Below are 22808 nucleotides of genomic sequence, written 5' to 3'. Positions count from 1 at the left end.
TCATTTACAGTGTTGAACTGATTTTTGAGGTTTACCAACAATCATAAAACGTCAACACAAAATATCAATTATTCGCAGGAATACATACAGTGAAATCTAATAACCGTCACACTCTTTTCTCATATGAGAAGATGATCCATTATTACACACGTTAGAGATCCAGAAACAGCTTGCTTGGATATTGCGGGATCAGTGACGTCACACGGGCGAATACATTTGCATATTCCCGCCTCCAGAGCAAGACGTCGGCGAATAGTTATACATCATCGCACCATAGGCCCCGCCCACTGGCGTTCAGTCACTGTTTCCTATGTAATGATGTTAGCCAATCAGAACAGTGGCTGTTTAGTGACAAGCCTTGAAGGAGCCGCGCCGTAAAAAAGAGATAATTTCAGACGGGGGGCCAGAATTATGATTTAAAATAAACGTTTTCCTCATATATATATATTTGATTTTTATTAAAATTATAAGTATACCTCAAGAAACATTAAAATAATAGCAATAATAGAACAATAGAAACAACAGTAGCAGGGTTATTATACTGAACTAAGACCAATAAAAACATTTTATACACTATTTATTTAGGCTGTCTAAATTAACATGTTAATGCAAGCTATTATTATTATTTTTCAGTTTTACGCTTTAAAAATCTATTTTTGCCCGTCATCCTTTGCAAATGCGATAAGACACAAGGGAACAGTGAATTGCCACTGGCGTGCGCGTCTGTGAATCTCCTGTCTGTGTGTCTCACACACACACACACACACACACACACACACACACACACACACACACACACACACACACACACACTTCAGACATCGTTTTGTCAAGTATCCTCAACACAGTCTTAAATAGTCCATTTTAGTGACTTAAAACTCATCTTTGATCACCAAAATGACATAAAATTTCTTCATGGCTTAAAATATCTTGAATGTAACTCGACACTCTTGCCTCATTTAGTATGTGCGGTTCTATGAATATGCAAATGAGCCCCGCCTCCACTCACTCACTCGCTCAGAGATCCACTGGTTGACGATCACACGTTGATCTGATTGGTTACAAGGTAGTGTGTGACGTCAGAAACACCAGCGATTTCAAACCGTGTTTTTGAGACTGTCTTTGGTTCACTGCAGTTTTAAAGGGTTACTTCACCCAAAAATGAAAATTAGCCTGTGATTTTACCCCGAAGCCAACCTAGGTGTATATGACTTTCTTCTTTCAGACGAATACAATCTGAGTTATATTAAAAATGTCAATGTCCGCATCGTCTAATTTTATAGCATTACAAGCTTTCTGAACACGCTTTAGTATCAGTGCTCGTCTCTTTTCTGCCGTTAATTACCTCGTTAGTAAACCAATACATCACAAACAACTACAGCACAGTTTGAATCTCCTCCATACTTATTATAAATGTGGCGCTCAAAACTGATTACTGTCCGTCGCAGACTGGGAGGAGCCGTCGGGCACAGTTATAATCTTCCCGGTACTTTAGAGCGCGGTGTAAACGCAGAAAGCAACCGGTCTGGGGCAAAAAAAGTTCCTGGGACAAATCGTTCCGGGTAATTTCGGTGGAAACGCGGCTTTTGAAAGTCCATCAAGTTATCTCTAAAATAACACTAGGGTCTAGAACGGCATAAAGGCGAGTAAACTTTTGTGTGAACTCTCTTTAAAAACAACCAAGGCAACAAATCTGCGGTTAAAGATGTTCTTACCCGGTGACGTGTGCAGGAGTGACGCTGCAGTGCTCATGAACAACACCAGGGGGCGGCGGCGGGTTCTTGGGCGGCCCGCCGAGCGTCAGTCCACCAACTACCCTCACTTCCTGTTCCTGTGGAGTGATGTCATCAGGCAGCTCTGCGGCCACTTCCTGTGGAGTGATGTCATCAGGCAGCTCTGCGGCCACTTCCTGTGGAGTGATGTCATCAGGCAGCTCTGAGGTCACTTCCCGTGGAGTGATGTCATCAGGCAGCTCTGAGGTCACTTCCTGTGTGGGTGTGACGTCACGTTCAGCCTCTTCTTCGTGTGTGGTTTCACCGTCCTGATCTTGCACATTGTGTTCTGCGTCGTTGCTGACATTAACTTCCACTTTCACAACTTTCTCTTCGTTCCTCTCTTCGACAACTTCCTGTTCACTTTCGATTTCCACCGTTTCGTCTTCCTCTTCCTCTTCTGTTGTTGAAACCTCTTTTCTTTCCTGTTCTTCCTCCTCCACTCCATCTTCAGGATCTCCGTCCGTCTCCTTCTCTTCCTCTCTCTGCCCGTTCATATGCCGTGCATCGCTCTCTCTCTCCTCCTCTCCACTGTGTTCAGGTGTCGATCTCTCGCTCTTAGTGAGGAGCTGCAGTGTGACGCTCTGTCATTGGAGGAAAAAACACGTGAGGCATTTTTTCTATCCGCAGTTTTTTGAGCAGAAGTCACAGAGATGCACTGAGAGCCTGACCTTGATGGTGTTGACCAGCACTCGGAGAACAGCACTTCCTTCATACGTCTCGTTCAGATCAAACTCGCCCCGCAGAGACTGGAAAACTCCGTTCATCACGCGCTTCACCTGCAGACAAACACAGCGGCGCTCAGAGAGAGTCTATAACCAACATACAGGTGCACATTCAATCAGATTTTCACATCATTTCAGATTCTAATTTCACAAAATTAGAATATTGTGAAAAGGTTTTCATAAGCTGTACGCCATAATCATCAAAATTATACCAAATAAAGGTTTGAAATATCTCACTTTGCGTGTAATGAGTCTATATAATATATTAGTTTCACCTTTTAAGTTGAATTACTGAAATAAATGAACTTTTGTACCATATTCTAATTTTTCCAGTTTCACCTGTAATATCAGACACTACAAGAAAGTAGTTTATTATTATTAATTAAAGGTTGTGTAGGTAAGAATTGTCCTTTTTTTCAAATTGGCTTAAACTGTCTTTATAGACCAATACATAATTAAAATGTGAGTACTTTGAAAAAGAGAGTATAAAGATTGAGTGACTCTAGTGTATTTAATCTTCAAAAAACACAGCTCATTAATTCCTACCGGGACGAAACAAGTGATTGGCTTGCGCGACTGTCACTCTCCGTCGCCATGACTACCGCCGCTATTACTGGCTCCGCCCACGTGCGTGCAGTCGCGCACCCGTTTTTAGGTGGGAGTGAATGGAATTAATGAGCTGTGTTTATTGAAGATTAAATACACTAGAGTCACTCAGTTTTTTATACGCTCTATTTCAGAGTACTTGCATTTTAATTATGTATTGGTATATAAAGACAGTCTAAACAAATTTGAATAAAAGTTTTTTTTAGACAATTCTGACCTACCCTACCTTTAATATAGCAATCATCTGTTTCTAAGTGAAAATCTGATTGAAAGTTCATTAATTTCAGTAATTCAGCTTAAAAGGTGAAACTAATATATTATATAGACTCATTACATGCAAAGTGAGATATTTCAAGCCTTTATTTGTTATAATTTTGATGATTATGGCTTACAGCTTATGAAAACCCCAAATTCAAAATTAGAATATTGTGAAAAGTTTTTCATAAGCTGTAATATCTTTTAAGTTGAATTACTGAAATAAATAAACTTCCACCTTTAAATGCTTTAAATATTTTGAAAAAAAAGTTATTTTAATTAAAGATATTTTCATTTGATTATCTTATTTTAAAATATTATGATAAAATATTCAGTGCATCTATTACAGTAAGTCAAGTCAGCTTTATTTATATAATGCTTTTAACAATACAGATTATTTAAAAACAGCTTTGCAGAGATAACATGAAAATAATGAAACAAATTAATTTCTGTTGTAAAAAAGTTATTAATTTAGTTCATTTACGTAAACCGTGATGTCATCGTCCAGCTCAGTTCAGTTCTCATATAATGTGTCAATGCAGGAGATCAATAATATTGTTGAATATTAAATTAAATGTACTATATGTAAATATTACATCAGTAATATATTATTATAAATTTACAATTATAATACCCAATATAATCACACAATTACTTATCCAAAACAAAATAATTTTCTTGAGTTCATCAGATTTATTTGATGTATTTTGCCAATATTTTGCTACAATGTAAGTTGTCGCTCCAGTCGTTCAAATGTTTTAATGGTCTCTTCTGCTCACCAAGGCTGAATTTATTTGATCAGAAAAATAGTAAAAACAGTAATATTGTGAAATATTATTACAATTTAAAACCGCTGTTTTCTATGTGAATATATAGTAAAATGTAATTTATTCCTGTGATCAAAGCTGAATTTTCAGCATCATTACTCATCATTAATTAATGTTAACAAATGAACCTGATTGTAAAGTGTGACGTTTGTTCACAGTGCTGTAATAATAATAATAATAATAATAATAATAAGGCACAGGCTGTATAACGAGTGTCAGTATGATGGAGATGATAAAGCTGACCTCTTCTACAGTGTCGGTCTTCTTCTCCGTCTCCGAGACGCGCGTCTCCTCCTGCGTCTTCATCAGCGCCACTCTCTCCTCCAGCGCACAGCACTGACACACACACACACACACACAAGCAAACACTTCACTACAGGGTACAGCCATGAGAAACACTGGGTCCTATTTTAACGCTCTGAGCACATGGTCTAAAGCGCACGGCGCAAGTGCACTTAGGGTGTGTTTCCGAATCCACTTTTGCTCGTTTAACGACGGGAGAAATGGTCTCTATTTATGGAGCGAATAATGTGCCATAATTAAACAAACAAAATCCAGCATTTTGCAAACAAACTCGATCTGCTTTGCAAAGTAAAACTCGACTCACAAACAGAGAGCAATGTTCAAATACAAAGGTCAATTTGAGCGAAAACGCAGTGGAGGAACCAATATTGTGTTTTACAAATATAAATAAATGAGATCGATAATATTTTACAAATAAATACAAACCATCCTACAACAATTGCATGTAACCTTTGAACAAATACCAAATCTAGTGCATACAAATGCATATCTGTCTGTTACGATTGTGAGACACGTGGCTTTTTATGAGATCTCTCGGCTCGATTTTCTCACAAATGCAGTGGAGTAACTTCCTCTTCTAAAACAGCAGATGGCGCTAAAATTGGGGATCACTAATTTAGTAATTTCGCACTGTCCAATGTAGAATAAAAAAAAAAAGCAACATATGATGGCAGAGCTTTCAACTTAGATTCCCCTATCCTAGAGAGAGTGAACTTCACACATGAATGTTACGTAAACTGTATTGGCCTATTTTCAATTCAAAATGGTGAAATTAGTCAAAAGTTTATGAAGATGACTTGACTTTATGACCATCAACAAGTTATCTTGATGCTATGGAATATCCTTGCAGCACTAAAGTCGAGTTAATACTATATTAGGCAATAATTTCACAATCTTTATTATACACACCTCTGAAAAACACAGAGATCTAGACCTCATGGCTACAACCAGGCTTTACTTACTGCAGGTGAATAATGCACAATCTCACCTGTAGTGATGCCCTGTGCTAATGTGGATTTCTGTCTAGATATGTAATAAACATTTTGCAAAATAAAACCTCAAGATGTTTATTAATTATACATAAAGTATATTTTTCCTCAGCTGTAGGCAAAGGCCAGCACGTTTCAAATCAGTGTTTCTGCCGGGAGACTAGGGCTAAATTAATCCCCTATTTTAGCGCCATCTGCTGTTTTAGAAGAGGAAGTTACTCCACTGCATTTGTGAGAAACTCGAGCCGAGAGATCTCATAAAAAGCCACGTGTCTCACAATCGTAACAGACAGATATGCATTTGTATGCACTAGATTTGGTATTTGTTTAAAGGTTACATGCAATTTTTGTAGGATGGTTTGTATTTATTTGTGAAATATTATCTCTCTCATTTATTTATAAAACAATATTGGTTACTCCACTGCGTTTTCGCTCAAATTGACCTTTATATTTGAACATTGCTCTGTTTGTGTGCGAGTCGATTTTTCCTTTGCAAAGCAGATTGAGTTTGTTTGCAAAATGCTGGATTTGTTTGTTTAATTAAGGCACATATTTCACTTCATATCTATTCTCTTAATGAGTAATCGGTGTGTTTTGGGCGTAACGTGCAATAAACCAATCAGAGTCTCTTCTCCCATTCCCTTTAAAAGCCAGTTGTGCTCGCGCCCTGGCGCATTCACTATTTACATTGAAGGATTTGCAAGCAGAAAAACTGAACGCTTCTCTAGCAAGAAAACAGATCTGCTCGTGTGTGTGTGTGTGTGTGTGTGTGTGTGTGTGTGTGTGTTTAAAGCGAGACCATCTACGGGACAAGCCGGATTACACCATATCTTTATGTGCACAATAATAATCTTTTACATTGTAATCCTTTTATTTGTAATATTTGCCATGTTTAAGTGCTTTGCCCTGTGTGTGTAATAAGCAGTGTGTGTGTGTGTGTGTGTAAGAGATAAGCAGAGTGTACGCACGAGCGTTGTGGACCCGCCTATAGGCTCACATTACTAACTCGCTCTTTAAATAATAATAAAATACTGCGCCGTTGACTTTAGAGCAGGTTCAGTTGGTCAATGGCTCAGTCTACTTCAGTTCCTCAAAATAGCAGCAACGCGCCAACAATGCGCCTGAACACACACCTCGTATTCAGACCAGCCGCTGATGGGTGCACAGATGCATTTGCTATTTAAATAACGCGGCGCAGGACATGAAAATGAAAACTGCGTCAGGCTGAAACTAGCAAAAACACTTGTGTCGTGTGTATGATAGAGTCCAGGATCTTCCCTAATCTTATGAGATTAAACACTCGGCCGTCACAATGTAATGCAGGCTGTTACTGAAGTGTGTGTGTGTGTTACTGAAGAATGAACTATACTGTGCCTGATAGCAAACACACAATCTATGAATCAGTGCTGAAGGCTCTGCGAAGAGGTTAGCCAATCACAGCACAATCATCAGATACACCAGAGAAAGAGGGATGTATAAATGAGTGCATGAAGAGGTCGGTGTTGACCTTCTGTCTCCAGGCCTGCAGCTCCTCTCCCTGATCCTGCTGCAGCGAGCGCTGCTCCTCGGAGTCCCGGGACTGGCGGAGTGTGTTCAGCTACACAGAGGAGATGCAGCAGTGTTAGGTGGATTAGTTCAGGGATTGTCTGTTCGACAAAATGCTATTATTTTGCCATGTGAGAGAGTTTAAAGTATTCTAATCAGATGTGGATTGCTGAGGAAGTCACTGTTGCTGTGTGTGTGTGTGTGTGTGTGTGTGTGTGTGTGTGTGTGTGTGTGTGTGTGTGTGTGTGTGTGTGTGTGTGTACCTTCTCCTGCAGCTGTGTGAGTTTGAGCTGCAGTGTGTCTCTGTGTTCAGTGAGTTCAGTCATCTCTCTCCTCTGTGTGTGTGTGTGTGTGTGTGTGTGTGTGTGTGTGTGTGTACCTTCTCCTGCAGCTGTGTGAGTTTGAGCTGCAGTGTGTCTCTGTGTTCAGTGAGTTCAGTCATCTCTCTCCTCTGTGTGTGTGTGTGTGTGTGTGTGTGTGTGTGTGTGTGTGTGTGTGTGTGTGTGTGTGTGTGTGTGTGTGTGTGTGTGTACCTTCTCCTGCAGCTGTGTGAGTTTGAGCTGCAGTGTGTCTCTGTGTTCAGTGAGTTCAGTCATCTCTCTCCTCTGTGTGTGTGTGTGTGTGTGTGTGTGTGTGTGTGTGTGTGTGTGTGTGTGTGTGTGTGTGTGTGTGTGTGTGTGTGTGTGTGTGTACCTTCTCCTGCAGCTGTGTGAGTTTGAGCTGCAGTGTGTCTCTGTGTTCAGTGAGTTCAGTCGTCTCTCTCCTGTGTGTGTGTGTGTGTGTGTGTGTGTGTGTGTGTGTACCTTCTCCTGCAGCTGTGTGAGTTTGAGCTGCAGTGTGTCTCTGTGTTCAGTGAGTTCAGTCGTCTCTCTCCTGTGTGTGTGTGTGTGTGTGTGTGTGTGTGTGTGTGTGTGTACCTTCTCCTGCAGCTGTGTGAGTTTGAGCTGCAGTGTGTCTCTGTGTTCAGTGAGTTCAGTCGTCTCTCTCCTCTGTGTGTGTGTGTGTGTGTGTGTGTGTGTGTGTGTGTGTGTGTACCTTCTCCTGCAGCTGTGTGAGTTTGAGCTGCAGTGTGTCTCTGTGTTCAGTGAGTTCAGTCATCTCTCTCCTCTGTGTGTGTGTGTGTGTGTGTGTGTGTGTGTGTGTGTGTGTGTGTGTGTGTGTGTGTGTGTGTGTGTGTGTGTACCTTCTCCTGCAGCTGTGTGAGTTTGAGCTGCAGTGTGTCTCTGTGTTCAGTGAGTTCAGTCGTCTCTCTCCTGTGTTGTTCTCGTGCCGCTGCCAGAGTCTGATCACACTTCACCTGCCACTCCTGCTCCAGATCCGCCTGCAACTGAGACAGCTGCACACACACACACACACACGCACACACAGTGTCAAAAACTCTCAATTATACACCGGTTACTGTTAAGAATAGGGGCTTTCGCACCGGGTAGTTCTAGAGCCACCAGGGTGTTTCCCAGAGAACTAATGGTTCCCTAAGGAAAGTTTTCCTGGATGCGTTCGCACCGTCTGTAGGAACTCTGACGTGACGTAAGACACGCTTGTTGTTGGGACTTTTATTTTGACAGCACTGAGAACGCCTGAGCTCACAGTGCTCACATTCTCTGTGTTCATTAGTTTACAGTCTGTCTAACAGTTCTGTCTAATACGATATTACTGTAGATAGAACTGTTATACATAGAAAGTAGACAGTAATGAAGTTATTAGCGTTTTCCGTCTGGTTGCTGAGCAGAAATACATAATCATGTTTCTCTTGGTCTCCTCAAAGTCGCGTTGGGTTTTCTCCTCAGTGTAAAGGTTAAGAGGCTCATCTATCACTGTTTTACATGTTCGTAGAGTTAGTTTGTGGAGTAAATATATAGGCTATAATCGGTGTGTTTACACAGCGTTTTTTTAAATGGCGGGTGCGTTCGGCCAATCAGAGTTCACAAACGTCACGGATAGTTCCGCTTGGATAGTTCTAATTAGGTGGATTAGTTCACGTCCAGCAACACTGGACATCAACCACACAACATACGCTAATAACTTCATTACTGTCTACTTTCTATGTATAACAGTTCTATCACAATATCACATTAGACAGAACTGTTAGACAGATCGTAAACTAATGAACACAGAGAATGTGAGCACTGTGAGCTCAGGCGTTCTCAGTGCTGTCAAAATAAAAGTCCCAACAACAAGCTCCTCTACGTTATGTCAGAGTTCCTACAGACGGTGCGAACGCATCCAGGAAAACTTTCCTTAGGGAACCATTAGTTCTCTGGGAAACACCCTGGTGGCTCGTTCCTAGAACTACCCGGTGCGAAAGCCCCTATTGATTCTGATTGGCAGCATGGATCTCTTCTTGTCATTAAGCATGCAAACACACACACACACACACACACACACACACGTACCTGTTCTGCTGCTGCGTGGTCAGTGCTGCTTCTGGCCTTGCGTAACTGGCTCCTGAGACTGTCCATCTCCTGCTGGCTCGCTCTCCTCACCTCTTCCAGCTCTTCATCACAGCGCTGTCTCTCGGCCTGCCACTTACGCTTCCGCTCTGACAGAGTCTGAACACACACATTATCCAGATGAGGATTCAGTCCTTCAGTCACACTCACACACACACACACACACACACACACACACAGACAGAAGAGTCATTAACTCACTCGCTCCAGACTGTCCTTCTCGGTCTTCATGTCCTGCAGCTCTTCCTCTGTGTTGTTGAGTTTGAGCTCCAGTTCCTTACGTTTCTGCTTCTCCATCTTGTATTGACCCTGCACTCTTTCTGCTGTCTCCCTCAGCTCTGAAACACACACACACACACACAAAAATGGTGCCAAAACAAAACACAAAAGAATATGTCCTTGTTATATTTCACAAAATAACAAATCAATTATATAAAATTGCCTAAACATGACAATATTTGGCACTGTGTGACATTTTCATGACAATTAAGCAACAATATTTAATCTCAAATTCACATTATTATTGTAAAGCAGACAAAAACACAATTATATACTGTTTAAATAGTAAACTATTTATACATAATGATAATATTGGTTTTACTGCCTTTGTTTAAAAAAAAAATTTAAATCACTGCAATTTTACAGAAATGCAGTTGAGAAATACAGTATTACAATAATAAGAATTACATTTGCGAATGAGAATTGCAAAACTCATAAAACATTTGCATTTACAGTGCTATGCATAAGTTTAGACACCCATGCTAAAGTTGACTAAAAAGAGGAATAAAAAATCATCTTTTGGAAATTGAACTTAATGCCTTAATTTAAAAAAATAGGAAAAATCCAACCTTTAAGGACAACAATTTTCTTTGTGAATGAATAATGTATCGTAAATAAATAAATTTTCTTCTTTAAAATACAGGGTGCATAAGTTTGGACACCACTATGTTAAATTCCCATAGAGCCAGGCAGATTTTTATTTTTAAAGGCCAGTTACTTCATGGATCCAGGATACTATGATCCTGATAAAGTTCCCTTGGCCTCTGGAATTAAAATAGCCCCACATCATCACATATCCTTCACCATACCTGGAGATTGGCATGGTTTTATTTCAGTTAGCATAACAGCTGGTTTGATTTGCATTGAGAGATGATCTTATGGAAAGTACTCCATGCCAATCTCCAGGTATGGTGAAGGGTATGTGATGATGTGGGGATATTTTAATTCCAGAGGCCAAGGGAACTTTATCAGGATGCAGAGTATCCTGGATCCATGAAATAACTGGCCTTAAAAAATAAAAATCTGCCTGCCTCTATGGAAATTTAACATAGGGTTGTCCAAACTTATGCACCCTGTATTTTAAGGAAGAAAATGTATTTATTTACGATACATTATTCATTCACAAAGAAAATTGGTGTCCTTAAAGGTTGGATTTTTCCTATTTTTTTTAATTAAGGCATTAAGTTCAATTTCCAAAAGATGATTTTTTATTCCTCTTTTTAGTCAACTTTAGCATGGGTGTCTAAACTTATGCATAGCACTGTATTATATCAATGACAATATGCTTAATTGAAAATGTCACAAAGTAAAAATCTATATACTATTGATTCTAAAGCTTATTTATATTATTATCTTTATATAAGTATTAGTGCCTTTAATTAATTTAAATTGTTTTAATCGATTAATCTCATTTCTTTTGACAGGTAGAGAACATACAGAAATTTAATATTTATTAAATACTTCAGTCTTCACTGCATAAATTAAACTGAATAACTTTTGTAGCTTTAATAAGGATTAATCTGTCAAGAACAGTGAGTGATTTTCTCTTTGTCTTCTGTTCTTTGATTAACTTTAATGACAGACAGCTGCATTAACTGCATTAAATGTGACACTTTGCTCACAGCTGATTGGTCCAGTTTCGTTTGAGATTTCTTACTGCCCTGGAGCGCAAGTTTAGGCGATGAACATCGCTTTCACTTTCATGATGCCTAAAACCCAGGGTTGGCACAAACTAAACTGAAACTAAACTTATTAAAAGAAATTGTCTGAAAGAACCAGTTCACGGAAAATAATCAGACTTCCATCACTAAAGGACACTGTCAGCCATGTGCTTTCAGTGAACAACAGTGTTTCAGTCACGGCTATGAGACGAGCGGCTCACCCAGCATCTGCGCCTCCAGCGCTGTGGTGTGTGTGTTGTGCTGCTGAGCGTCCAGCAGGGCGGCGCTGAGTTTGGTCTGCAGAGCCGTGATCTTCTGCTGCTGCGAGCTCAAGTCCAGCTGAAGCTCAGACACGCGCGCCGTGGAGGACGCCAACTCCTCGCTCAAGCGCGCCTTCCAGAGAGACCACATAAAACAGCTCATAGGGTTAGTTCATCAAAAAAAAAAATTAGCCCATGATTTACTCATCCTAGGTGTAAATGACTTTCTTCTTTCAGACGAACACAATCGGAGTCATATTAAAAAGTGTCCTGGCTCTTCCCAGCTTTATAATGGCAGTGAATGGGTCATTTTTTTTGGAAGTCCATCAAAATGCATCCATCCATGATAAAAGTGCTCCACACTGCTCCGGGGGGGTTAATAAAGGCCTTCTGTAATAAAAATATCCATATTTAAAACTTTTTCGACTAAAATAACGTAATGACGAAGCGCAGAGGATAGAGGAAAAACAAAACACCAGTCACGAATTAGAAATCTAAAAGGAATTTTTTAAAAGAGAAATGTGGGAGGAGCTTGAGTTTGTTGCACAGCCCTGTTTGTTTGAACCGCGAGAGGCGTCACAGCTTTCGCTACTCCTACATCGTCACGTGTTACTCTTTTGGCGCAAGTCGACTTCCGTCTGCCGGAAGCTAGTTATTTTAGTCGATAAAGTTTTAAATATGAATATTTTTCTTACACGAACGCACCGCTTTGCTTCAGAAGGCCTTTATTATCCCCCCAGAGCCTGTGGAACACTTTTATGATGGATAGATGCACTTTTATGATGGATAGATGCATTTCTATGATGGATAGATGCACTTTTATGATGGATAGATGCCCTTTTATGATGGATAGATGCACTTTTATGATGGATAGATGCATTTCTATGATGGATAGATGCACTTTTATGATGGATAGATGCACTTCTATGATGGATAGATGCACTTTTATGATGGATAGATGCACTTCTATGATGGATAGATGCACTTTTATGATGGATAGATGCACTTCTATGATGGATAGATGCACTTCTATGATGGATAGATGCTAGTGGTGTCAACAATAATCGATTCGGCGATGCATCGCAATGCGGGATATGCACGATTCAGCATCGATGCGGCAAAGTGCCATAATCGATTATGTCACTGTTTATTTTCTGGCCTTGAGTTGGACAATAAAGTTGTGAAGTTTATTACTTCCGTTGGCATAACAACAACAACAATCAAGACGGCTGAGGCGGAGGGAGACGACCGCGATAGACGAGTAATTAAAAACGCACCCAAAGCTTGGAAAAGCGGACATCTGGGCACATTTCGATTCTACGAAGTTAATGGGAAACTTAACAAGACGAGGCTGAACACAGGAGCGCAGCTTCGCGGCTGAGACACGAATAGACTATTATTAACTTAAAGCTTTACTCTTAAACACAAAAGGCATGTCCATTTTAATAAAAAAAATGATATTTATTAAACAAACCAGATCAAGAGCAAAAACGAAATAAAGTGAATAACTGAAAAATAAAGCATAGGCTCAAAACTAATACAAACAGTGGCACTGCGCGAGTGCGCGCATTGGGCTCCAATAATATGTTCCCGTCTTCTAAAAAAAAATGCTGCCGATGTCTTTGTTGACATGGTAGAAGAGGAACGGTCTCTCAATTAAATAAATAATATTCAGCAAACCTTAGTAGCCTACTTTCTTCAATCTGACTGTCTCTCTTCTCCAGTGGGTTGGGATAATCCAAAAGAAGTGAAAACAAGGGGGGTGTTCTGAAGACAGACTGTTACCTGTGAAACAGGGGTGCTCTGAAAACACCCCCATTAGCAATTAGTGCTGCTTTCCACCTGATGAAATGAACGCGCGAAATGAACGCGGCAAAACTGATGAAATGAACGCACAAAACGAAATGAACGCGGCAAAACGAATGAAATGAACGCGGCAAAACGAATGAAATGAACGCGGCAAAACTGATGAAATGAACGCACAAAACGAATGAAATGAACGCGGCAAAACGAATGAAATGAACGCGGCAAAACGAATTAAATGAACGCGGCAAAAAATCGACCAATCAGAATTTTGGTCAAGCCAGAACGTATCGACCAACAATCGACTAATCGATTGGGAGATTACAGCCCTAGAAAGCAGTGATTTATGTTTTCTTTTTCAGGTTTGAAAATGCCATATACAATACCCTGTACCATTAAATTTTATTTTGTTTAATGACATTTATGTCAAAGATACAGCAGTGATAATGGTAGTGATAATACACACATATAGCAGCCAATAAAATCTGTTGTTCAATATATGACTGCTTGTATTGCCTCATGACTGATGAAAAATTTGCCTTGTTGTGTGCAGTAGAATTTTGATGCATCGCAATGCATCGTAGAATCGAATTGAATCGAATCGTTACCTGGTGAATCGTAATCGAATCGAATTGTGAGGGCAGTGCCAATGCACACCCCTAATAGATGCACTTCTATGATGGATAGATGCACTTTTATGATGGATAGATGCACTTCTATGATGGATAGATGCACTTTTATGATGGATAGATGCACTTCTATGATGGATAGATGCACTTCTATGATGGATAGATGCACTTCTATGATGGATAGATGCACTTTTATGATGGATAGATGCACTTCTATGATGGATAGATGCACTTCTATGATGGATAGATGCACTTTTATGATGGATAGATGCACTTCTATGATGGATAGATGCACTTCTATGATGGATAGATGCACTTCTATGATGGATAGATGCACTTCTATGATGGATAGATGCACTTCTATGATGGATAGATGCACTTCTATGATGGATAGATGCACTTCTATGATGGATAGATGCACTTCTATGATGGATAGATGCACTTCTATGATGGATAGATGCACTTCTATGATGGATAGATGCACTTCTATGATGGATAGATGCACTTCTATGATGGATAGATGCACTTTTATCATGAATGGATGCGCTTTGAAATATACATGTTCAATGCCATTATAAAGCTTGGAAGAGCTAGGACATTTTTTAAAGGGGTGGTATAATGCGCTTTTCACAAGATGTAAAATAAGTGTCTGATGTCCCCAGAGTGTGTATGTGAAGTTTTTGCTTAAAATACCCCACAGATATTTCTTACATAGCATGTTAAAGTTGAGAGCATGGTCACTTTTTGAGGGTAACCAAAAACGCACCGTTTTGTGTCTGGCCCTTTAAATGCAAATGAGCTGCTGCTCCAGGCACAGGGGGCGGAGCTACAACAGCTGGTGTGTGTTAGCAGCTGCGATTACCTCACGCACACACACTAAAATGACAGAAACTGTTCTGCCTTTAATGTTAAAACGGAGTCAGACAAAGATGGAGAGACTCAAGAAGTGACAACATGTAGAAGCAACAGGACGTCTCTGAATGGTTAGTTGATGAATTTATGTTGCTGATGTGGAGTTAACTATCTTCAATTAGCATATTCTGTCATGATAATCTATAAATCGCTCGTATAGGAACTGTTGTGAGACGCACACAGAGGGACTTTCTATTGCACGTGAAAAGATGGATGCTAAAGTTTGAGCTGACTCACAAATGTGCTCGACTACAACAACTCTTCCTCTTCTCAACATGGACTGCGTGTTCTGGGGGCGGGGTTATGTAAATTTTAGGGTCGCTTTGCTTTGAACTTTGAGCGTTGTAACTTTGCAGATGTTGTTTATGCTCAAACTGCAACATTACACACTAACTACAGTTAGAAAAGTGAAATCATAATCAACCACCCCTTTAATATAACTCAGATTGTATTCGTCTGAGAGAAGAAACTCATATACACCTAGGATGACTTGCGGGTGAGTAAATCATGGGCTAATTTACATTTTTTTTGGTGAACTACCCCTTTAAATCACTGATCAACTGATGTTACAGCAGATGAAATGATGAAGGGACTATAAATGGAAAGACAAATAAACGATACAAGGAAATGAAAGCAAGGGTGGTTAGAAGTATCCACCCCTGCTGAGAGCTGAATGCTGATTGGTTAGTGAGTGAGTGGTACCTGTTCAAACAAAGAGTGAAAAGAGAAAATGGAAAATGCTTCATTTAACACAAACAATGGGAAAGAGTGTGTGAAGACTATGAAGAAATGGATGAAAAGCGGGACAGCGCTTTTGCTCACCTGATCCCAGCTCAATTCCAGCGGCAGTGCATGCTGGGAAAAGAGAGCAGTCACCGCTAAAGGCTCTCAGCCAATCAGAGAAGCGTTAATTAAGCAATCAGAGCAGAGATACATGGCTTAGAAGGAAATAGTGTTAACAGTAGAGATATTTAAGAGTTGTCATTGCAGTATGTACTAGGGGTTGAAGTTTTTTAAAGTCAACATTTATGTGATTCAAGTCGAGTCGACTGGTCGCTAATGACGTCATTAATGAACAAATAAGCCTGAACCTCGAGCTGAGACTCAAACACAGATATGTTAATATGACACAGTGCTGTCCAGCTGGACTTTTGCTCCTATAACAACTTATTTTTATCTGTTTTTTTGTCTTTGGGTCTTTATATTTCTCACAGATTTCTGCACGTTCTAAATCAGATACAGATAAAGATTACATTTATGAATGCATTATACGAAGGCAATATATGAATGCATTAGTGAGAGAACGATTGCGTGTGAATTAATTCTGGCAGCATCTCTCTACTAATAGTGAAGCTGTGGGTTTTAGTTACTAAGAAATATATGCTAATAAATGTATGCTAGAACTTTTAAGTTTCTAAGCTATTTTATTGATAAATCACAGAACATTGTTGGCAACAAATGCAGATTAACTTACGCGTGCAATAAGCGGTTTAAAATGTGCATTCACCTGACTGATTTTGAGCATCCAGATGTTAAATCAAACATATCTTGTGGAGCGCTCTCCGAGTATACATTTATTTTTCACTTTAACTGTACAGAACAAAGTGTAAAAGTGGACCTCAAAGATTTCTTATCCTGTTGCGCCCTCTATAGGCCATCACGTCGACGTCAAGCATCATGCGTCATGGCAGAGCATTAAAGTCATCAGATTTTTCTGTAATGTTAGTGGAGAGTGTATAAAAAGATTTAGAAATTATAATTTAATTTTTTATAAAAAATATTTAAATACATTTTTAAGTTAATATATTTTGTTGACTTTTATTAATCCCTTGTTCCCGTGAGTAACATTACCACGAGTTGCTTCAGAGACAACACTATTCTAAAATCAGAAAGAGCATTTTCTCTACCATTCAATGTTTTAAAATGAATCGCATGCCATTAATCAACACAAGTCATCCAGCTTTTTTATTATGATATTCTAATATCAATCTAGCTTACTGAGGTACGCAACAAATGTCTCATACCGGTCACCGAGCGAACGCACAGAGTAACTTTATAACTTTCAACACACTCAAATGTATTTTCAGTATGATTGTTGTGACCAAGTAAAACAGCTGCGTTTCAAAAAATAAAGCGACCTGTATGAGTAGTACTTCAGCACTTCAGTGACGTAACAAAGTTCAAGTTCAGGGAAGTAACAAAAGAAAAAGACAGAAAGCAAAAAAGAAAGAAAGAAAGAAAGAAAGAAAGAAAGAAAGAAAGAAAGAAAGAAAGAAAGACAGAAAGCAAAAAAGAAAGAAAGAAAGAAAAAAAAAGAAAGAAAGAAAGAAAAAAAAGAAAGAATTGAAGCATATTAGAGTATCACATCATTAGCGCTATCTGAATGCCATGTGGAGTTGCTGCCTATGAAGAGCAAGAGTGTGTGTGTGTGTGTGTGTGTGTGTGTGTGTGTGTGTGTGATGGGTTATAGTGTTACCTTGTCTTGTTCGGCCTGCAGTAATCGGGTCTGGTTCTGTTCACTGCTGTTCTTCAGAGAGTCGGTTCTCTGCTCCATCATCAGGTTACTCTGCTCCACGTATCTACACAAGCACAAACTCCCCTTGAGTCAAAGCACACCGTGTTATTTTGACATTTCTATAGACCGTGTGTCACGGCTGTACTTTGTATTGTCTTTTCTGCCGTGTGTGTGTGTTTGTGCTTTCCCCCTACAGGTGCGCTGCGGTGTGGTAATCAGGTGTATTGGGTGCACCGGTGCACAGGTGTGCCTATCGATAAGAGCTTCCTGGTTGGCGTCCTCTGTGAGCGTTCCTTCTTATCACACCGATCCCTGGCCAGGACCGACGTGTTGATCGGCGTTGCGGCGTATTAGTAGAGTTTGGAGATAGACTTTGATGTGAGGAATGTGCCAATAAAGAGAGTATTGTAACCGCCGAGAACGCTTCCTCCTCCTTCATTGTTGCTCCCTAATAAGGGCGTAACAATTGGGGGCTCATCGAACTAGATTTGTCTTTGAATTTGTGCGAATGATTTAGAAAAAAAAAAAGTGTCTTTGAAGGAGGATAAGGTAGGATAGTGGAATGGAGTACGTTTGTATTGTCCGCCTATTTGTAAATTGGTATAGTTGGAACGCTCCATTAGTTGTTAGGCTCTATAACATTAATGTGTTGGGAGTATTTGGAGAACAAACCTTCCGGGTAGGATTAGTACGTGTCTTTGGACACGTAGGTTTTTTATTTTTGCTTGTTATTTTTGGTTGACTCGGGACCCGCGTTGCCTGCCTTAGGTACGCCTATTCCAACTATACTTCCGTTGTCTGCTTTAAGCACTCTTTCATTTGAGCAGCAGAAAGAGTTGTTGCTGATACAACGGGATACTGAGAAGTGTCGCTTGGATTGTGACACGGTACAAATGGAGCAACAGTTGGAGGAAAGCCGGCAACAATTTAATAGAGCAACAGCGTTTAGAGATTGAAAGGCGTCGACTAGATCAACTCGTCGGTCCTGGCCAGGGATCGGTGTGATAAGAAGGAACGCTCGCAGAGGACGCCAACCAGGAAGCTCTTATCGATAGGCACACCTGTGCACCCAATACACCTGATTACCACACAGCTCCGCAGCGCACCTGTAGGGGAAAGCACGAACACAAATACACACACAGGGCAGAAAAGACAATACAAAGTACAGCCATGACAAAAGAGCGGGTAACAACATCAGTAAACTTTGCGAGTTTGACTAAATAACTTCTAAGGCTGCACGATACGTATTGGCCAGTAGTGATGTCTGGATGTTCTGTGGAGTGATTTGCTTGCCATGCCTGAGTGTTTGCTCAGAGTGTTGCGCTAATCACTCCGCCCAAGTAGCAGTGCTTCGCCTTCTGAGAATACGATATTTCTTCAAAAGCAGATCGTGGAGACATTTTAATCGTCCACGATCAAAAATCGTGATATCGCACACCCCTAATCTAACATAATATTTGACGAGGCCCAGGGCCCCTTAGATGTCCTGAGGCCCCTGGGCAAGTGCCCAGTTGCCCTAATGGTTAATCCGGCCCTGCGCAGAAGTAGCAGTGCTTCGCCTTCTGAGAATATAGTTCCCAGTGTGTATACAGTTAGAAGTAGGGGTGCAACGGATCATCATTGATCCGTGATCCGTTCGGATCAATATCTTCGGTTCGGCACACAAGTGATCCGCGGATTGATTTGTGAAAAAAAAAAAGTTGCGCGCATGTTCAGTCCACACACAGCGCGGTCATGGCGAGCGGAGGAACGGAGGAGCTTGAATGCCCCGTGGAACTGTGGCACAAGAAAGCCATATGACAGTGGAAACACATCAAGCATGGCCACGCATTTGAAGCGACATCACGCCGGTGTTTCACTGACGGGAGTGAAAACGAAGGCTGCACAACAACCGCTTATCACCGCGGCATTAAAGCAGCCCCTTGTTGCACAATCAGACCGGGCTAAAGCCATCACAAACGCTATCGGTGTGTTTATAGCTGCAGATATGAGGCCATATTCGGTTGTGTAAAACGAGGGCTTTAAACACATGCTGAAAGTGCTTGAGCCGCGTAACAACATCCCGTCGCGCACCTACTATTATGCCTTGCCTTGTGCACTTTAAGTTGATTTTATATATTTTAATTTAATAATTCAAAAGTGTTAATAAACAAAGAGACAAAACTTATGTTTATTTGTCTTGTCTTTTTTTTTTTTTTTTTTTTTTGCTGATCCGAAAAATGATCCGATCCGTGACTCTGATCCGAGAAACGATCCGAACCGTGAGTTTTTCGATCCGTTGTACCCCTAGTTAGAAGATGGCTGTGTCTCATGTGACCTTGTTATTTGTAACAAATCACAACATGTAAAGAGGAAAATGTTGGCGTTATTTTGTCACTTATTGGGAGCAGTATGCTAGCTGGAGCCATTTACCTCCAGTCTTTGTGCTAAGCTAGGCTAGCGGTGGGTGCGTCAAACAGAGTTACGGCACACACGGAGATGAGAAGGATATGGACTTATCTAACTCTGGGGGATACGGTGAATAACTAAAGTCACAAAAAGTCGGCGTGTTCCTTTAAGACTATAGCAGTTTTTGTGCATTTGTATTCTTTCTAAATGTGAGAAGAAATACCGTAGAATCAATAGTTTTACCATGGTAATGTCGTGCCATGCGTGGTTTTACTTGTGGTTATCATGATATACAAATGTATGATACTATGGAAGACTAATTTTAATAAGAGTAGAGTCCCAACTCAGTCAGCAATATTTAAATATGACCCTATAAAAATGAGGTCATTGATATTTTGACTTATGTTACAGTTTTTGTAAGGAACATATTGTGCAGCCCTATTTTTGAACCAGAACATTGCTTTAATGAAGGATGGATTATATTAGAAAATATAATACAAAAAGGGAAGATGGCAAATATACTGTGAGACCTCTGACCTCTGGTTCTGATTGATGAGCTCGCTGATCTTGCGGTTCTGTTCCTCAATACGTGAGCTTTTCTCAAACACCTCTTTCTTCAGACACTCATTCTCCTGGATAAATGAAACATGGCTTCATTGAGTACTGAGAACTGCCAGAGAAGCTTTGATTGACCAATCACTGCAAGTTACCTGTATGATTCTCTGAATGTTGTGCATGATCATGGCGGTTTCCATCGACACGTTCGACAAGCCCAACGAAACGCTGCCTTGCTTTTGTAGGTTATCGATCTGAAAAAGTGGAGCGATTTCTCAAAAGGTTGTTCAAGTGTCAAATTTAGTTACTTACAAATTTCTGCTAATTAAATACCAACCTTTGAGGACAAGACGTCCATTTTGTCTGCCACTTTTCCAACAGCCAATCGGATTTCAGTGTTGTGTTGTCGAGCCTCTGTCATCAAGAAGGATGTGACATCACTAGTTCCTTAAAGAGACAGGCGTCATTTAAAAATCCCAACCTTAGTATTGACATCTCGAGCTGATAAATAAGTCGTGAGATGTTGTAGGTTTTGTACAGATTTTGTAGTGATCTTTACCTTGGTAAGGCACCGTTTGTGTGGGGTACATCTGGCTCACAGGCTGCAGAGAGGAAGACAGTCAACAGATTTAATACATGTATCATAACTAAATATACAGTCAAACCAAAATTTATTCAGACACCTTCAACATTTCTCACAGCTACAGTTTAGAAAATGGTTATAAAATATGACAAGAGTTATGAACTCAGTTGATATTTGACTGGTTTTGTCCGTCCTTCTGTTAGACTGTCTCACACATGAATTGTGTTCAATATCTGTCAGCTGGTAAATTTAACTACTCAATTAGATAATACCAGTTTAGCTCAACCAGTGACCAAGCAATGCTTCATTTTGTTCAGTCTGTGTGTAAAAAGAGCATTAGCAACTAAAGAAAAAACACTTCAGCAAAACACGATCAGCTCAAAGTGTCTGAATCATTTTTGGTCCCAAATTTTAATACATTTTACTGGTAGTCACTGTATGAAGAATGTTTGTACGGAAGAGGATTAGGGCCAAGCAATAATAAAATAATAAAAAACATCTCGAGATTAAAGTCATTATAATGCGAGATTAAACTCGTTAAATTGAGAGAAAAAAGTTGAAATACAATCTTGAGAATAAACTCATTAAATATCGAGAATAAAGTCGTGTTTAAGAGAGTCGTGCTTGATTATGTATCTATCAAAGTCCCGTAGTGCAATGGGGTGGGAAGGGGGAAGGTTAGAGGGGCAATAGTAGTCTAATACGTTTTCTTTCTTTTATTGCAAAATATTCTGTATGCGTTATAAATATATATATATAAAAAAAATAAGTTACACAGCAATAGTGAATTCCCGACCTGAAAGGCATGCACGACTCCCGGCATCATGGGCTGAGGATTGGCTGTTGCCATCGTAACGGGTAACAGGGCCGTGGCTGGAATGGAAAGAGCACACAGGACAGTGTAACATCATATAACTGAGCATTACCCACTGGTCTTCATAAGAGTATGATGTGTTACCCTGCACTGCCGGCGGGGGGGCGGAGGTGATGTGAACGGGCTGTGGTGACGGTGCACTGTTGCGTTCCCTGCGTCTCGACACACTCGGGTCCTACGACAGGAACAGGATCATCTGTAAACCTTCGTATGCATCTCTCACATTTATACTTTATATCGTTATTAACCTTCATTCTTCCCTCGAGTCACTTTGGTGCTCATCTCACCCGGAAAATATTTTAGTGTTCATTGGAGGGGTACAAGACCCCAGGACTTTTGTCACACTTGAACCACGAATACACAAATTTTTTTTGAATGGAATCGAGGAGTTTTGTGGTTGAAATTTAAAAAAAGTAACAAGTAACTCTCGGGTCAATTTGACCCTCTTAGGAATGAATGTAATGCGAGGAATGCTTCAGTACACATAGAAAAACCTAAAAATGCTCAAAATTCAAACTGAAAGTGCTAAACATTTACCAAAACATTATTTTATAATGTCTTCATGTGTATCTGAATACTGAAGAACTGACTTTAGGACCCAGCGGAACAGCTCGTTCCTCCATATAGAGCTATATGGCCATCTAGTGGCAAGAGTCATGAAATATCATGTTATATTATTTCTTTCCCACAAGAGGTCAACAAAGACACACAATTAAAAGGGTTATGCATGAGCTATCTTGAATTTAAGTTGAACGAATGTGAGGAATGCGCAAGACAGTTGATGGCCGCCATTGACTTCCATAGTAGGAAAAAAAGATACTATGGAAGTCAATGGGGTCCAGCAACTGTCTGGTCACCAACATTCTTCTAAATATCT

The 22808-nt window shown here is 40.1% G+C and overlaps 2 protein-coding genes across 3 annotated transcripts in view; one reads left to right on the top strand and one right to left on the bottom strand.

The window, feature by feature from the left end:
• The window catches only part of LOC307012107 (uncharacterized protein), a 328649-nt gene that overhangs the window by 268348 nt on the left and 37493 nt on the right, over nucleotides 1-22808 (top strand). The gene's annotated exons all lie outside the window — the stretch shown is intronic.
• Nucleotides 1-22808, bottom strand: part of fkbp15b (FKBP prolyl isomerase family member 15b) — a 48834-nt gene that overhangs the window by 3598 nt on the left and 22428 nt on the right. The window contains exons 13-28 of one of the 2 annotated variants that reach the window (XM_079638354.1): nucleotides 22016-22106; nucleotides 21854-21930; nucleotides 21034-21076; nucleotides 20812-20921; nucleotides 20630-20728; nucleotides 20457-20551; nucleotides 17493-17595; nucleotides 15839-15871; nucleotides 11634-11805; nucleotides 9674-9810; nucleotides 9416-9571; nucleotides 8206-8358; nucleotides 6985-7074; nucleotides 4429-4521; nucleotides 2444-2551; nucleotides 1716-2356 (exon numbers count right to left, since the gene is read on the bottom strand). In XM_079638354.1, coding sequence (XP_079494480.1) covers nucleotides 1716-2356; nucleotides 2444-2551; nucleotides 4429-4521; nucleotides 6985-7074; nucleotides 8206-8358; nucleotides 9416-9571; nucleotides 9674-9810; nucleotides 11634-11805; nucleotides 15839-15871; nucleotides 17493-17595; nucleotides 20457-20551; nucleotides 20630-20728; nucleotides 20812-20921; nucleotides 21034-21076; nucleotides 21854-21930; nucleotides 22016-22106 — 2201 coding nt within the window. The remainder of the gene's footprint in view (nucleotides 1-1715; nucleotides 2357-2443; nucleotides 2552-4428; nucleotides 4522-6984; nucleotides 7075-8205; nucleotides 8359-9415; nucleotides 9572-9673; nucleotides 9811-11633; nucleotides 11806-15838; nucleotides 15872-17492; nucleotides 17596-20456; nucleotides 20552-20629; nucleotides 20729-20811; nucleotides 20922-21033; nucleotides 21077-21853; nucleotides 21931-22015; nucleotides 22107-22808) is intronic. The other variant, XM_079638355.1, reaches the window with a different exon arrangement.

The sequence above is a fragment of the Phoxinus phoxinus genome, assembly GCF_949152265.1.
Source record: "Phoxinus phoxinus genome assembly, chromosome: 15".
NCBI classification, from domain to species: domain Eukaryota; kingdom Metazoa; phylum Chordata; class Actinopteri; order Cypriniformes; family Leuciscidae; genus Phoxinus; species Phoxinus phoxinus.
This window is presented reverse-complemented; position numbering and strand designations above follow the sequence as displayed.